At 34.1% G+C, this 17558-nt stretch overlaps 1 protein-coding gene across 3 annotated transcripts in view; it reads left to right on the top strand.

Annotated features, from left to right (window-relative positions):
• The window catches only part of INPP4B (inositol polyphosphate-4-phosphatase type II B), a 931109-nt gene that overhangs the window by 784956 nt on the left and 128595 nt on the right, over positions 1-17558 (top strand). For all 3 annotated transcript variants that reach the window (XM_051965729.1, XM_051965726.1, XM_051965728.1), the window contains one exon: positions 5726-5927. In XM_051965729.1, the coding sequence (XP_051821689.1) occupies positions 5726-5927 (202 nt within the window). The remainder of the gene's footprint in view (positions 1-5725; positions 5928-17558) is intronic.

The following is a 17558-nucleotide window of genomic DNA, read 5'->3' as shown; positions in this document are numbered from 1 at the left end:
TCACCTTTTTGTTGAAAAGAGCAAAGTCCAACAGAGTCGATCATTTGATGACATTTTTCTCTATATTTTGCATATAACTCATTCCTGGTAATGTTATACAGCCTACTCACTCCCTCATATAAACTTTCCATGTCCTTCTTGTGACCCCCAACCTTAAGTTCTAAAGAGTCCATCATGTACCATGACTCATAGTCACAAGACAACCCAGAATAAAATAATATTTTTTACATTTATGATCCATTGTGGAAAAGATTGTCATGTCCAATTTTCCAAAGTTAATCTATCATTCTTTCCCCTGTTCAAATCTAATAAAAATAAAAATAAAATTATAAGGAAAAAGATGTGCCTACTTAATATGTTCACTAATGGAGAGATTGCACTCTGAATTGGTAGAAGGATTATCCATATTGATAAGTTTGTAGATTTATTGACCTGGAAGTAGAAGGAAGCCCATTGACTCTACAAAGAACCTGTTTTACTTCTCAGCTCCATTGCTTGCTACCCTTGTGACCTTAACAGATCTGTTCATTATCATTCTCATCCATAAAAGGAAGGGATTAAATGGCCTCTGAAGCTCCTTCCAGAACTTAATTATATCTGGCTGAAATAGAGATAATATTGGACCTACCTTTGTGGGAAAAAAAAAAAAATTAAGGACCTTAGAAGCTGGAGGTGGTAGATATAGTAGGCAGTGTTGACTGAGAAGAGAAGCTGGGATTAGACTTTATAACCATAATCCACTGAGCAAAAATAGGACATGGGATTTATATAGAGAATATCTCACAAGAGTCAGCATGGAGTGATGGATAGGCACTAGACTTGTGGTCATTTCAGACATTAATTTGATGAACCAGGGTGACAGCAACTAGTCTTTATGTAGTGTTTTAAAACACTATTTAAAAACACGTGTCTATGTTTTTATGTATAACTGTGTCCTTATAGTCTCTTATTTCCCCCATTTTACAGATGAAGTAGATAGAGGTTAAGCAATTGACTAGCAAATGTTTGAAGATAATTTGAACTCAGGTCTTCCTGAATTTACTCCTCTATGATACATTTGGCTCTAGGAAGCTAACATTTCTTCACTGTGCCTTGGTGTCTTTTTAAGATAAATGGATTAGACATGACGACCCTTACATTCCCTTCTCTTTCAAAATACATGACATTATATTCCACAGGACTAAAAATATCTGCATGGGAAATTTTGATCAGAAGAACCCAGTAGTATAGTCGTTTAAACAGAAATAGAAACTGGAGGACACAAGGTCTCATTCAGTGGCTCTTCATTTTCAGACTGGGATGAAGGAAGAATCAGAATAGAATAAAATAATCTAGATAATTGCTTCATCTCTCAATTTAACAATTTAAAGAATCACTTGACGCTACTTACTCAGGCATATTCAGGGTAGACGTGATTAAGCGGGTTGTGCTATGGCCTCAAGACACTGAATTCCCATTATGACTAATGATAGAACACTGGGTTTACATAATTCCCTTTTGCATTTTCAACTGGAGTAGATTTGCTCTCCTTACTCTTTGTTGGGTAAAAGATTGCTTTCTCACGTCATCAGGCAAGAAACTGGATTTAGGTCCAGATAGTCCTAATAGCATGGGTTATATGGATTTGCCAGGGAAAGCAATTGCTGTCATTTCTTTTGGGATAAAAGTTGTGTATTAGTAAGAAAGATAATTATTTATGGCTTAACAGCACACTGCAGCCTTGTACCAGAACAGTATTGACAGCTCTTGTAGGATGCAAGCTTGACATCGATTTAAACATCTACTAAATGTTGGATTTGGTTCTCTAGGGCTTTAGGGCTATACCTTCACATCCAAACTGTGGAGATTGGCAGCTCAATTAAATCAAAGCAAATGGTCATTTCAAAATGTCTACTTACTGATTAAATTGAATTAATATTTTAATTAAAAAATATTTTCTTGTCTCTCAAACCAGTTTCTGTGTAGTACATGGAAAATAAAGTTACTAGATTTGGATTTCAGAAAAATTTCTTTCAAATCATTTCATTTGTTGTACAAGAAGGGCATTGGATCAGCTAACCCCTCAAGTTTATTTCAGCTCTAACTCTGCAGAAATAAGAAGTATAATGGAAAAGGAGATAAAAAGTTGACCTTTGAACCAAGAAGACATGGATTCAAATCCTTCTTCAGATACATGATGATGTTTTCTCCATGGACAAATTCCTTATCCAACTACCCTTAACGCCCATAAGTTACAGATGAGGAATCATATAACAGTGGAAAGTTTTTAAATCCTAAAAATTTTCCATTCAGAAAAATTAACCATTTGGTCCCTAAAAGGTATACATAAGCAAGCAGAGTTAATGTATATCTAAATTAGGAGTTTGAAGTGGTACATTTTTTTAAGACATGTCAAACTCAGTTCCTTTTGAATGGAAGATTTTATCACATCCAATTTTCTTGATGCTTGAAATAATTATCTACAAAAGCACCTAATTTAACCAAGAGCCTGATTTATGATCTGACAGGGCATCATATAAATTTAAGAATAATGGTAGTTCACTTGTATTGTAGAAATTCAAGTTTCAACACTTGTTTTTTTGAAGCCAATCTGTGGAGTAAATCATGCAATTATTGTTCTCCCTGTTTCATGAATGTGGTGGAAGCTTTGATGGTTCTTGATTCTTTTCTGAGACAAAGGCTAGTATAAATATGTGATGAGATTCAATGCCCTCAGCACTGTACCTGAGCTTATTTTTCTTCCCTAAATCCAGTGTATCCTTAAAGCTGAAGGATGAGGATCAGGAACCAATTAAACACTACCAAGGGCTAAGTAGAGGGCAAAAGGGAGTCCATTTATGAGATGTTATATTAATATAGAATTAGAAGTATTGAAAGGTAAATTTCAATTTTTGGTCACCTGCAAAAGACCTTAAAGATCACCTGATCCAACCTCTTACTTATGAAGATATCAAGACCTAAGCAAGTTTAATGACTTGCCTAAAATTACAGTTATGTTAGGATCATAGATATGCAACTAGAAGGGACTTTAGAGGTCATTGAATCTAAATGTTTCATTTACATATGAGCCAAGGCACAGGCTATTTAATTGATTTGCAAGGTGATTAGTTGCAGAGCTAATATTTGAACCCAACATTCTTCCCAGGTTCTCTATCTACAAATACTGAATTCTTTTCATCTATTACCAATAGTTGAGGTGGTCTATCTTCCATATTTCCTTGAGATTACTAGTCTCTGAATTAATTCATTGTTAGACTGGTCTTCCTAATTAACAGATAAATTATTTTAGGATGATAACTACACTATGTTGAAATAAATAATTTATGTACACATATAAAATATAATATTTTAAAGTTGGAGATCAGAATTGAGACAGAGAGCTCAGAAGCTCTCTCCTTTAACAGATGAAGCTACTAAGGTTCAGATGCAGTCAGTGAATGAATGGTTCCAGTATACACAGGTATTAAGTAAAAGCCAGAATTCTAACCTATGTCTTTAATTGCAAATCCAATATTTTTTTTCCCACAACATGAGACTGCTTTGGCCTAATTCCTACTTTTACTGTGGCAACAAAATTGTTCTATTGTTTTTTGTTATATGCTTAGATGATTGTCTAATTGTGAAACCTGATACCTGGAGGAAGGGAACAGAAGTTATTGATCAGTAATCTGAGGTCAGGGAGGTAGTGACAACAAACATGTATCAAAACCAAATGTTCTTTGTTCATCATTTCTGCTGAAGATAAACATAGACTGAGAAAATAAGAGGGAAAAATCACCTCAATAGAAAACTTTCCAGACAGAGTAGGAGATCACGGACTCTAAACTTTGGAATGACAAGGCATATGGCCTTTAGAGAAAAAGAGAATCCCTTTGTCAGCAAAGGACAATAAACACAGGGTATGATTTCACAACTGAAATCAGATATGAGTGATAAGAGGAAGTTTACCCCATGGAAACTGATAAGGACCAAGTACATGGATCAAAGAGAAAGTGATTCTGAGAACAAGACCATCTAGATTTTGAAGAATAGAAGAGAATGGCTTCTGTCTTGAAGCCCACGGAGGAAAGCCTTTGGAGACCAGAGAGAAAAGGATATTTCTTGCCCAAGGAACCAGGTTTCCTAGAACCAGCCAGAGAAGAAAGAGAGAAAGGTGATGTAATTTGCTCAAATGTTGAAAGTCAGATTAGAGCAGAGCAGGTATTGGAGGTGACAAGAAAACAGAGAATGGTACTTTACACATGGGGGATTTGATTTTAGGACAGCTAATGAAGTAAAAAAAAAAATCTCTCTAAATCAAATAATTGGACACAATTTCTTTAAGGATTTAAAAATTGATTTTTTTTTTCAAGCAGAAAAAAGGAGAAATCGAGAAAATTAAAGAAAATCCTACATTTTCCGATAGGATCAGATTCAACTTCTATAGTTTCTGGGGAGCAAGGGAGAAGTGAAATGTCCATATGTGTTTCTCTGTGGGAAAGACTGGAATGAGGCAATCTCCAGTGGGAAAAGTACTGGATCTTCAGTTAGACCAGAATTTAAATCTAGGATCTGCAAATTAACTCAACCCTACTGAGCCTCAGTTTCCTCATATGTAAAATGGGAATCATACTTGAGTTTCCTACATAATAGGATCATTATGAAACAAATATTCTTCAAAACTTAAAACAACATGCTGCTATTGGGGTAAACCTTAGTTTAGAGAGGAAAGTTCGCAGTAATGAAAAAGCAGGTGATTTTTACCTGGCTAAACTAGGTGCCCCATAAAACTAAGTCAACTCTAGCTAGAAATTTCTGGCTGAAGAAAAAAGTAAAAATTTTCAATACTTTTGCTTTATAACTCTATGTAATCTTTAATGGATTATAAAGATGAAAAATCTCTAGTATCTCATCACTTTTTTATTCCAGAGGAAAAAGTAATACATCACATGATTGAAACATGCTTTGATATGTGCATCATCAATTACTCTGTCCACCAGTGCTAATTTTAATCTACCTACCTCTTCTCATCCCGCAGAGTTCTCCTTTTCTTTCCGTAAAGGAAGAAATCTTCCCAATAAGCTGAAGTACTTCCCCTGGTTTGGTTTGGTTTAGGGTTTTTTTTTTTTTTTTTTTTTTTAATAGTTCACTGCTACCAGTGCAGCCCCCAGGCTGTCCATTTGTTATTCCTCGCATTTTCTATCTGAACAGCCCACTTCCTTTTCTAATCATCCTTGATTATAACTTTTGCACCATTACTCTCACACAAGTCACCCTTGGTAATATGCTGCAGCCTACCCACCATTAATCTTCACTGATCTTGGGACATCTCCCATTTCTATTCTTCTGAAATTATAGTGCCTTGATATACAGCTATATTGTATCGCTAGAATAGTGATACTCAGAGCCTGAGCCAATAGTATCTTGAGATTGTTGAAAGAACTGCACGTTGAAAAATAATAAATTTAAAATAAAAATATTTTGTTTTTTTCTCTGAAGTCTAAGAGTAATGACAAGTATTTATATAGGACCTGTGCCTATGTATATATAGATATATGTAATAATAAGTATTTAGATATATAATAACAAGTATTTATATACATGTATACATATATAACAATAACTAATAACAAGTATTTATATAGAACCCGAAGGTTAATAAATCATACTTATTTAGAATGAGTGCATTGAATATTTCTTCAATTCTTATAGTGATAATGTATAGTGATGCTGATGCTCTTTTCAGGATAGGGTGTGGGCCAATGTGGGAAAGAGCCTCAACTGCATCATTGCCATGGTGGATCGATTACTTGAAAAAGATGGGGGTATCAGTGGCAACGGCGGCGGAGGCAGCAGTGAGAGCGCTCTCAATGACTGCAGCGGCAGTACCGCTAAAGAAGGTGAACAGGAGCCTCCGCTAGCAGATCCCACCACAGCTCACCAAAGAGGTAAGAAACTTCCCCTCCTCCCCACCGGCACTCCATTGACTGAGTAAATAAAATGAAAAGGCCATGATAAAATGAGATAGAAAACAAGTCAATAGTGTCTTTGATGAAAGTGCTGATAGCATGCTTTTGCACAGTCCTGACTTTAGATTATGGAAAGCTATTTATCAAATTGCATCTTGCTTGTGTTCTCAGAACTGCTGGCAATGCTCATTTTTTCCCCTGTGGTACATAGAAATAATTCTTGAAAGAATAAAAGTGGGTTCACTTTTTTTCAACATCTGACATTGTTTAATCGACTTTAAACATTTCCTAAAAAAAAAAAAAATTACTGGAAAAAGGAAGAATTTTCTTTAAACAACAGCATCTTAGGAGAAAATTATGACAAGTCCCTTCAAATGGATCTACAACAGGTGGCAAAGAAAAGGGGTGTGTGTGTGAAACATGGTAGAGAATAATAATAAATACTAAATACTTCTATAGATGAGTTTATTCTCAGTTATTTATGCAGTAAAAGAACCATCAGCATATATGGTTTTTTTAAGTTAGTGAGAATAAAAGCAACACTAGCCAGGAAACATGTTGATGTTTGAGAGCAGTAATGAAGAATAAAACTTTAAAGCAATGTCTCTATGCAATATATAATACAAAGTTTAATGGAGTTTGGTACTTTTATCATTAATCAATGCTAGCAACCAAATTTGATAATGGAGGGGCTAAGGAGGAGAAACATATTCCTCTGTCTTACATCAAAGCCAAGTCTGAATATTAAATCCATGTCTTGAGCTTTTGAAAGAAAAATTAGGAGGAACAGATGTCTCACCTCATTCTTATATTTATTCATCCTCTTGCTCCATGGGAAAAATGGGCACTAATAAATTTAGATATTTATGATTTTCAGTTTGTCATTTCAATTTGTTATTTTCATCTACTGGATTTCTCTTTTTCTTGGTAGTTTTCAGGCATGAATTTTTAAATCATGGAAAAACACTCGTTTCCAGGTTTTTCCTGAAGATGGTTTCACCTTCCCTTTTCAAAACACACCACTGAATCACAAATTGGTACCAAAATGCTTTCTGCTTTTCAAACCCATCTATTCACACTGTGTTCCCTCTATTTCCCAATGGAAATAGTTTTAGATTTTTATAGCATATAAGTAGGATTAATTTTATTTTCCATTGAATTCAGTGCCATGCATTTCTCTGAATCAAAAAGAAAATGTACCTCGGCAATATGGCAAGGGACTTGAGGTTGATTTGTAAACCTTTTCCCCACTCTGCCCAGTTATGAATTTTGAAGAGTTATTCTTTTGACAAGGGATAAGGAAAATAGGATTTGACAACTATTGTAGTTTTCTCCTTAGAAAACTTCTAATCTAAAGTATAATAGCCAGGAAGTATGAGGAAATTTGATATTTATCCATGGACTACCCTTGTTTCTTAGGTCAGAAAGTGAATTGAGTCCAAGAGCATGTCTACAAAACATTATACAACACAACTGAAAAGTAAAATCCTTTAGTCAGTCATTTGGATTTGGATACAAAAGTGTTTGGCAAAATCTAATCTGATTTAAAAAAAAAAAACCCTTAATATGTTATGGGCCCTATGTAATATATTGGCAATATGAAGAAAAAATAATTCCTTCCCAAAATATTCCCTGTTCTCAAGAAGAAAACATTCTGCTGGGAAAAGATATACATGTAAAGATTGTGGCAAGGTATTAATAGAAGTATTGTGAAAAGCTTTCTATAGGAAATGAGGGTAAATAAACCATGTGGAAGATGGAGTGATTTTTTTCAATTTCCCATTGGAATATTTTGGCATTATTTGGCTTTAACTGTACTCCTATCCTTTGCATAAATGAAGTGAATAACTCCATTTTTTTTAAAATAACTTTTTATTGCTAGAACTCATGCCAGGGTAATTTTTTACAGCATTATCCTTTGCATTCACTTCTGTTCTGATTTTTCCCCTCCCTCCCTCCACCCCTTCCCCCAGATGGCAAGCAATCCTTTACATGTTGAATAGGTTACAGTATATCCTGGATACAATATGCGTGTGCAGAACCGAACAGTTTTCTTGTTGCACAGGGAGAATTGAATTCAGAAGGTATAAATAATCCGGGAAGAAAAACAAAAATGCAAGCAGTTTATATTCATTTCCCAGTGTTCTTTCTTTGGGTGTAGCTGCTTCTGCCCATCTTTGATCAATTGAAACTGAATTAGCTCTCTTTCTTGAAGAGGTCCACTTCCATCAGAATACATCCTCAAACAGTATCGTTGTTGAGGTATATAATGATCTCCTGGTTCTGCTCATTTCATTTAGCATCAGTTCATGTAAGTCTCTCCAGTCCTCTCTGTATTCTTCCTGCTGGTCATTCCTTACAGAACAATAATATTCCATAACATTCATATACCACAATTTACTCAACCATTCTCCAATTGATGGGCATCCATTCATTTTCCAGCTTCTAGCCACTACAAACAGGGCTGCCACAAACATTTTGGCACATACAGGTCCCTTTCCCTTCTTTAGTATCTCTTTAGGGTATAAGCCCAGTAGTAGCACTGCTGGATCAAAGGATATGCACAGTTTGATAACTTTTTGAGCATAGTTCCAAATTGCTCTCCAGAATGGCTGGATAATAACTCCATTTTTATTGATGGTTGTATGTTTCCAGAGTATTAACATATTTAATCAATCTTATCAAGACATTCATGTCAGATTCAACTAGAAATTTATAATACTTATCTTAATTCCATTCATCCTTCCTAGGGGTAAAAGGACTTCTGAGTTGCAAAATTGCTTTTAACCAATAAGACAAAAATAAAATGTTAGCCTATTTTGGTTACTAAATATTTCATAAACTAAAAATTGTGTAGTAAATTCAAAGATTAGAGTTTGTATTTGCTCTTTCCTGGTGTGAGTAGATTTGTGAGAATAATTTGGAGAGGACATTGGGCACCAAGAGAAGCATTTTGTGAGGGTCATATCGAATTATTTGTCCTCAGAAAAAAAAGTCCATTTTCATCTGCTCCCTAGTACATTTAAATAAATGACTCTTGCTACTCAGGATCTGAAGTGGAATTTGATTATCCCTGTTCTTTTGTATAGCACATCATAGCTTTGCTCTCTTCCTAGGAGTGAAAATACCCTCAATTTCTTCTCTGACTCATGTCATATAAAACAAGCTAGTAGGGAAATTGATTCTGAGATAACTTTTAGTAGTTTCTGTCCTTTTCCAGGAAGTTTTTACATTAAAAAACCTTACATTGTGTGTTTTTTGGAACATGTGGGCCTTTTGATCTGCATATTTCATATATCAAATCCAAGGTATTAACAATACATCTCTTGTTCAATTCACAAATTAATTCTTAAGATAAAAGAAATATAACCAAGAGAAATGATGTTTTTCCTACTGTTCACAGTATAGCTAATGCAATAACTTTCTGGTTTTTGTCATTTGGATTTTCTAAGCCCTGCCTTTGGCTTTCAATTCATTCCAATTAAAAATACTGTTTAACCACCCACTATTTTCTCAGCACTGTGAATATTCAAAAGCAGGGCGTGTTGTGATCCTTACCTTCAAGGAACTTACATTCTATTGAAGAAGATGAGACTGACATGTAAAATTATTCAGAAACAGTATAAAACTATCAAGTTAAAAAAATGTGAGTTGAGCAAGAAGGTAACCTCATGATTTGAAAAGGATCCATACAAGAGGTTGTATTTGAAGTGGACTTTTCTAAATGGGCTATATTTCACGGAATAATAGAATATTAGATTTGCAAGATACATCAGACATCATTTAGCCTAACTTGTACCAGAAGAGAAATCTCCTCTATATAATGTTGCTGTCAAGTAATCATCTATCTTTTACTTAAAGAACTCCAGTGTAATTCACTACCTTTGCATGTATTCTCACTGTATTTTTGGGTCAATCTATTCAGATTTTTTTTCTCTTACATTATACTAAATATATACTTTCTGGTGTGTGTGTGTGTGTGTGTGTGTGTGTGTGTGTGTGTGTGTGTGTTCAGGATCTGTGATTGCATCAGTATGTTGAAAGACTGGGGATGGAGTGGAGTTTGTAGTGATAACTTATTTGATAAGTTCAGTTACTTTTGATTAAAAAAAAAGTGTTCATTTAAATCCCAGGTCAACTTCTATCCACTTTATCATATTGTCTATCACCTCTTTACATATAATAAGCCCTTAATAAGTGTTTTTGGTTTGAATTTAATCCAAGAGATAGTTATACAAAAATAAAATTTATTAACTGGATTACATGATAAACATATTGTTGTTTGTCCTTCATTTTCAAAGAAGATAAATATCATCACAGGGGACTGTCTTGTACATGCATGAACTGGATTTAAGTGAGGCAGGATTACACAAAGTCACTGGCCTAGAACTCCCTTCCAAAGTCATTAAAATCCAATGGGAAGATAAAATAACAACACTTGATGGTCCACTAGGCAATGGAAGGCCACATTGTCTCTGATATCTGACTGCCCCACAGAGCCTGCATCAGCTGCTTTCATGGCCGTTGGAAGAAATTGTTCTCATCTACTTTTTCCACTCAGCAAGTCTTTATGTGCTTGGGGAAGACATGTATGCTCTAACTCACTCAATTATTTATGACCTGTTGGTCAATCTCAACTTGGTTTAACCCATCTGCCAAGACCATTTATACCCAAGACAATTTATCAGGATGTGGCCATTGCTTATTCTGGAGCTTCTTGGAGCCACAGGTGACAGTTGAGTGGCAAGTGGACACCAAAGCTGGATGAGCAACCCTAAAAATAATTGCTTGATAAATTCTTCCAGCAGAGGTGATAGTCCTCCTTGAGCAACCATACACCCCACCTGATAAACAGAACAAGACTCAAAAGTCACTGTGAACTTTCCATTCTAATTCAATAATGATATTGCCCTAGACATGAGTAGAGATTTTGGTGGTAACAATGGCTTGATTTATTTAAATAAGAAAGCTTGACTTTTGTACATATTGAGGTTAAGATGAAAATGGAAAACCCAAGGGAAAATTTTTTTAATTTTTTTTTTTAAGTTAGAAATTGTCTTTAACTTCCTATTTATCTAGCAAGGATTAGAGTATACCTCCTACTCCTTTGATTGTAGGAAATACATCAGCTTAACAAGCTGTGGTACATGAAGGTAATAGAATATTAATATTTTATAGAAATTATATAAATAATTTTATAAAAATTTATAAATTATAAAATTTTATAAAAAACTTTTTATAAAAAATGGTGAAAAAGCTGATATTAGAAAGGCCTGGACAGATTTACATGAACCAAGGCTGAATAAAACAAGCAGAACCAGGAATTTCTAGGTAATCTTGAACTAGTCATTTTTTTCCCTAAGCTTCAACTTTTTAGGCAAATTCAGATATTACAACTAAGCAATTTGATACATTCTTAAATGTTCTTTTTATTTTGTCTTGGGGAATAGTTCCCTCCCCCTTTCAATAAACTTTCCAGTTTAATATTTAAATCACTTGGAAAATAGGCTTTAAAAGCAGAACTTTGATTTATACTTAATTTTTTAAACCATTTTTATAAGTGGGACAGGTTGTTATTGTATTCTGAAATTTCTTTAGTTCTTGCATCAGTCACTAAATAACATGATAAAGCTTGGAAGATGAATATCTTAAATGTGCATTAAAAAGGAGACAATTAATTCAGCTTTTATAACACATTAGTTATCCGATGTTACCATATGAACATTCCTCATTACCATTTCCCATTAGGAGTTGTTCTGGACAGATATTTAAATGATTGCCTGCAAGAACCAAGGAATTTAGGTATATCCCAAAGTTCCTCACTTGTAGTTATTTTGATATGACTTTTTTCACTAGGAAACATTCCTTCAGTACAGAAATTAGCTTTTATAAAAAACAAACACACAAACAAAAAACCACCCAATTCTATGTCCTGCACTCTAGCAATTTTTTTTTTTTTTTTGTCCCAGGCTTTTGATTTTATTGATGTGGGGAATTCCTTGGTTCTTCTCCAAAAGCATATTTGAAATTAGACTGTAAATTAATTTTAGATGGAGGCTTAGAACATATTAGGCAAAAATTGAAGTTTTCCATATCTTGTAATTATTCTGTATAAGAGATAATACTTATACCCAAATCTTTGTGACTCCGAGGTTAGCCCTCTATCATTTCTGACAGTAACTATAGTAGCAGACAATGTTGAAGATGTTTCATTTTGCAATACTGAGGAAAAATTTTTGAAAGTTACAGGCTTTGCAAATTAATTTGTTAATTTTGTTTTAGATAGGAGCAGAAAGTATTATACCACTCTTCTCAAATTGACAAAATTTAAACAATCCAAATTCATTGGACATGAGAAAAGATTGCTTTGCTCTTCTCAATGTGTTTTGGGTTTTTTTTGCCATGATTTGGGAATGATGCCCATTTTAGATGCATCCTGTAGGTGCCAGAAATTCTGCACTTGACTTAGAACATGTCCCCAGTCCAATTAATTGCTTGAAAGCTGCATGTTTACTTCCCTGGTTGTGTTTTCTTTTCAGCTTTTAAATGTTCTAGTCTCAGTTTTATTAACTGAATATATAATGAAAAACCTTCTTCTAAATGTCTAATATATGCCCTCATTCAATTTAAGTAGGAATTTGTGATATGATACAGAGAATTAAAACTATCCATGAGATCAGATTTTAGTGGGGGCAGGAGAGTGGATTGATTTATACTCAGATAAGGAAATAGGAAATAGACACAGTAAATGCAGGTATTTGGGGGAGGGCGTAGAGGAGGAGAATTTTAACATCTGTGTGTATCACAATTAAAATCCTAAAGGATGTATCCCTTAAGTTGAACATTGAAGGTAAACTAAGGATTCCAAAATATGTGATCTTGTAGGGAGGAGAGATAATGTGGCAGAGAAATCACCTTCCATTTTTTAATATGGTAGGACATACCAAAATAAGAAGATTTTTATTGTTCATCAACATAGAGTTGATTATTAAATGATGAATGTTGGTTGAATCACAGCAACTCCTGAGGCTATTTCCTATGGCATAGAACTGTGTTTGGTGGAGGGTATCATACTGGTGATAGGATTCATCCTTGAAGGAAATCTAGTGACCCCAAAGTCTTAGTGATATTTTAATCTATTATGGTTTTATGAAATTACCCCAAAAAAGGTTCTTCCCCTTTTCAATTTTTTGTGTTTATACTCTGCTTTATTGGACATAATATATACGTTGAATATTAAAGAACAAGAGATTAGAGTGAAGAGAGAAGTAGAAAAATGAAAAGTTATATGGTCAGAGAGGAAAATTTCTGAGTGGGAGATTTTCAAATTGGGCAGTTCCATAAGATATTTACTTAAGGCATATTCTGATCATGCTACTTCTTGGCTAAAATACACATAAATGTATATGTATACATGTGTTTATTTACCTGTTGATACACACACACATACACACACATACCAATGGTGCTTCCCTATTACATCCTAAATAAAGTTATAATTTTTCAATGTGACTTTTAATAATCTGCATTACCCACTCAACTGGATCCATATCCCACTATCCTACACATATGTTCTCTTCTAGCCAGTCTCCCACAGATTCTACAAACATACTCAGTGTTGCTATGTGATTCTCTTTTCTCTCACAAATAAGGATAGATTCATGAAATTTACTGATACAACCCCTATTTGTAATATTTCAACACTTTTGTTGTTTCCCCGTATTTGAAATGACCTAAAATGTCTATTAACCTCTTTTTTTTATTAAAGCTTTTTAATTTTCAAAACATATGCATGGATGATTTTTCAACATTGACCCTTGCAAAATTTTGTATTCCATTTTTCCCCACCTGCTCCCCTAACTCCTTCCCTAGATGGCAAGTAATCCAATATATATTAGACATGGCAAAAGTATATGTTAAATCCAATATATGCATACATATTTATACAATCATCTTGCTGCACAAGAAATCAAAAAAGAAAAAAATGAGAAATAAAATAAAATGAAAGCAAACAATAAAAAAAGTGAAGATGCTATGTTGTAAATCACACTCAGTTCCCACAATCCTCTCTCTGGGTGTAGATGACTCTCATGGCAAGATTATTAGAACTGGTCTGAATCATCTCATTGTTGAAAAGAGCCGCGTCCATCAGATTGATCATCATATAATCTTCTTGTTGCCATGCACAATATCAACACTTTAAGCTGATAAAAGTTTTATATCTTTAATCTCCATCTCAAATGATTTTCTCCAGCTTGCACTGCTAATTGAACCTTTGTTGTGGGACACTTTGCCCGGTTGGGATTTTACTGAATTTTGCTAAAATCTGTATATCTTATAAGTGAATACAATTCCTTTAGAGCAAGACTGATTTTGTTGTTTTTAAATCTCTAGCATGTAGACTAGTATTCAAGAAATAATCATCATTAAATAAATGTGTTTAATATAGTGATTAGTAAATATTTCCTGCTGCTCTTCCCCCTGTATAACACTCTTCTCATTTCTAGGCTTTTGTACTGGCTATTGCCTCTGTAATAAAAGGCACTTCATTCTGCTTTCTGGTTCTTAGAATCTCAAAGCTGGTTTTTGTTTTTTTTTTCCCCCAAAGCAAGCTTTTATCTCAGTGCCTTTCTACTCCCTCTCCACGACCAAATGCTAGTGCCTCCCACTTGATTACCTTGTATTTATTCATTTAATTGCACTTACTTATTTTTATTGTATGTTCCTGTGTGGTAAATATTGTCTTCCTTGCATCTAGCACAGTACCTGACACACAGAAAGCAATTAGCAAATATTTATTAATTATTGAGTTGAATTTAATTCATGTCTCTCTTTTGACAATTATCTTCTGCTTTTTGTCCTAGTAGTATGAGCATTTTTTTCCACTAATAGATTTTAAGCTCCTGAAAGTCATAGCTGTGTCTGTTATGTCTTTAAACAAAGAGTACAGTTATGTGGCCCAGGATATAGAATACTTGTTCTCCAATAAGACAACATGAATTCAACCCCACTCTAGATACTTTATAACTGAGCAAGTTATTCATTTAACTTCTGCTGCCTTGGTTTCTTCATCTATAAAATGGGGATAATAACAGTCCCTACATGCCAGCATTGTTATTGAGAATAAAATGAGATATTTGTGAAGAACTTTGACTGTCTTAATGAACTATATAAATGCCAGTTTTTATCAAATGCTAGCTCTTTTTTCACAGACGCTTTTCTCTCAACCCTCACCCACACATACAAAAAAATGACTGGTACGATGCATCATGTTTAAGAGAAATTTAGTTTTTGGTAAGACCATACCAATGTCATCGGTTTATTTTTTTCATTTATTCTGAAATTAGAGAAGAGAGCATTAATTTGGAAGTTTTAATTTTTGATTTCTCATCTTCTAAATAAATGCATAAATAGACATGTAGTCTTCTGCTAATTTTCCATCTATAAATAATAATCAACTTATAGTGGAAAGAGTATTGGGCTTTTAGTCAAAAGACTTGAGTTTGAATTTCAGAACTTCTGTGTCCTAGCTGACTTTGGGAAAACCTATTTTCTTCTTTGCATCCCAGTTGCCTCATCTAAAAAATGAAAGGACTGACCTCATGTAGCTATCAATCTGCAATCCTATCATTACCAATACTCACCTGAGCATAGGTGAAGTTAATGATTTTTCCCACTTAATAATATTTTATTTTTTCCCAATTACATATACAGAGAGTTTCCCACATTCACTTTTCTCCCTTTCTTTTACTTTCCCTCTCCCATCCTTGAGATGGCAAATAATCTGATGTAGGTTACACAGGTACAATCAAGTTAAACATATTTTTACATTAGTCATGTTGTGAAAGAATAATTTTTTTAAAAGGGAAAAATCAAGAGAAAGAAAAAAGAACAAAAATGTGAAAAGAGTATGCTTCATTTGCATTCAGACTCCCCAGTTCTTTATCTGGGTATGGATAACATTTTCCATCACAAAATCTTTAGGAATTGTCTTAAATCACTGTATTGCTGAGAACTAAGTCTACTGTAGTTGATCTTGCACCAAATTACTGTTATATGTACAATTCTCTCCTGGCTATACTCACTTCACTTTGTATCAAGTTTATGTAAGTATTTCTACACTTTTCTGATGTCCAAGGCAAATGATTTTAAAGAAATAAATTATTTTGAGCATCTTGGAAGAAAAGTATATTGTGTTAGGAAAGAAAACATCCAGTTCTTCTAAAGTCTATTCTTGATTTCTTTATTTTCCCCTTGGGGAAATGTGAGCCCCAGAGCCAAGAGAGTTTTATGTCCTATAAAGAAATAGACTTTGTTGTAAAAGCGGTGAGGGGGGTGGGGTACCAAGCTACCCATCTCTGAATCCTTTAAAGGTCTTCACTTGAATATATTACAGAAACAAGTAAATGTGTAGAAAACAATGTCTCTGCTTGGATAACTTCCAGCATATATCACTAAAGCTCAGGAAAAGCTCAACTAAGCTAGATACATTTTATGTTTTCCTGTGAAAAGCCTTTGTATATTGGTCTCAGGGTTAAGGAGTTTGAGAAAGTTTTTATGTAGACAATAAAACATCCTTTTCATATTTTTCTCTGTCACTGCAAAACAGTCTGGGTAGAGTATGTATTCTACCAACCTCCTGGATTAGCTGATTGATATGTTATTTATGTAGATGTTACATCGCAGGCATTTGGGTATGCTGGGCTTATTGGGTACTATTATTATTTTCTAATTACAAACTGGAGAGAATGAACTGTAATCATAAAAAACAAATTTGTGAAGGTCATGGTTTTTTAAGAGACCAGATAATGCTGACTGAAAAGTCTTCATCACTTAGCCAAAAGGTAGATTTTACTGGATCAACCTAAGAAGGCAACACAGAGTCAAGTTTGAAGTGAAGCAAAAGGGAAGAGGATGTGATACAAGCCTCAGACTCAAGAGTCCTGGTTATTTTCTCAAATGTCTTTAAAGAGATGTCCCCAAACATTTCTTGTGTGAGATGACTGGAGTAGTCACTGGAAGCAAAAAAATCACTTAGAAACTGATTTATCTTCCCTTTGGTTTGTCCTAACCTACTGTGTTTATTTCTAAATTTTATTTCTAAAATGCACATTGGTTGAATAGTAAGATAGTAAGTATTTCAATTTGCATTTGTTGGTATCCCAAAATTTTCTTTTGTTTTCCACACATATATGCGTTAGTGAAATTTCCTTGTAGCTAACTTACTTGTAGTATTGTCTCCAAAGATGGTTCACTTTTCAAATTCATCATGTTCCAGATTGAAACTATAATTTTCCTCATCCTTCCATTCTCAGCTTTTCTGTTGCTTTTGCTGCCACTACTTTCCTGATCATTTCTGCTTGAAACATTGAAGCTTATTTTTTTTTAATTTTCTCTCCCTCTACTCTTACCCCATCCAGTCTGGCACTCATACATCCACAATGTCTCTCTCACCTCTTCATGGACCTGATCATATTGCCCCCCTGCTCAAAATCTTTAAATAACTCACTATCACCTACAGGATAAAATGCAAACAATCTTCAACTTATCTTTAAAACTCTTTAAAAAAATTTTTAAAGACCCCAACTGTCTCCTCAGTTTAACATTTTA

The sequence above is a fragment of the Antechinus flavipes genome, chromosome 6, assembly GCF_016432865.1.
Source record: "Antechinus flavipes isolate AdamAnt ecotype Samford, QLD, Australia chromosome 6, AdamAnt_v2, whole genome shotgun sequence".
Classification (NCBI taxonomy): Eukaryota; Metazoa; Chordata; class Mammalia; order Dasyuromorphia; family Dasyuridae; genus Antechinus; species Antechinus flavipes.
This window is presented reverse-complemented; position numbering and strand designations above follow the sequence as displayed.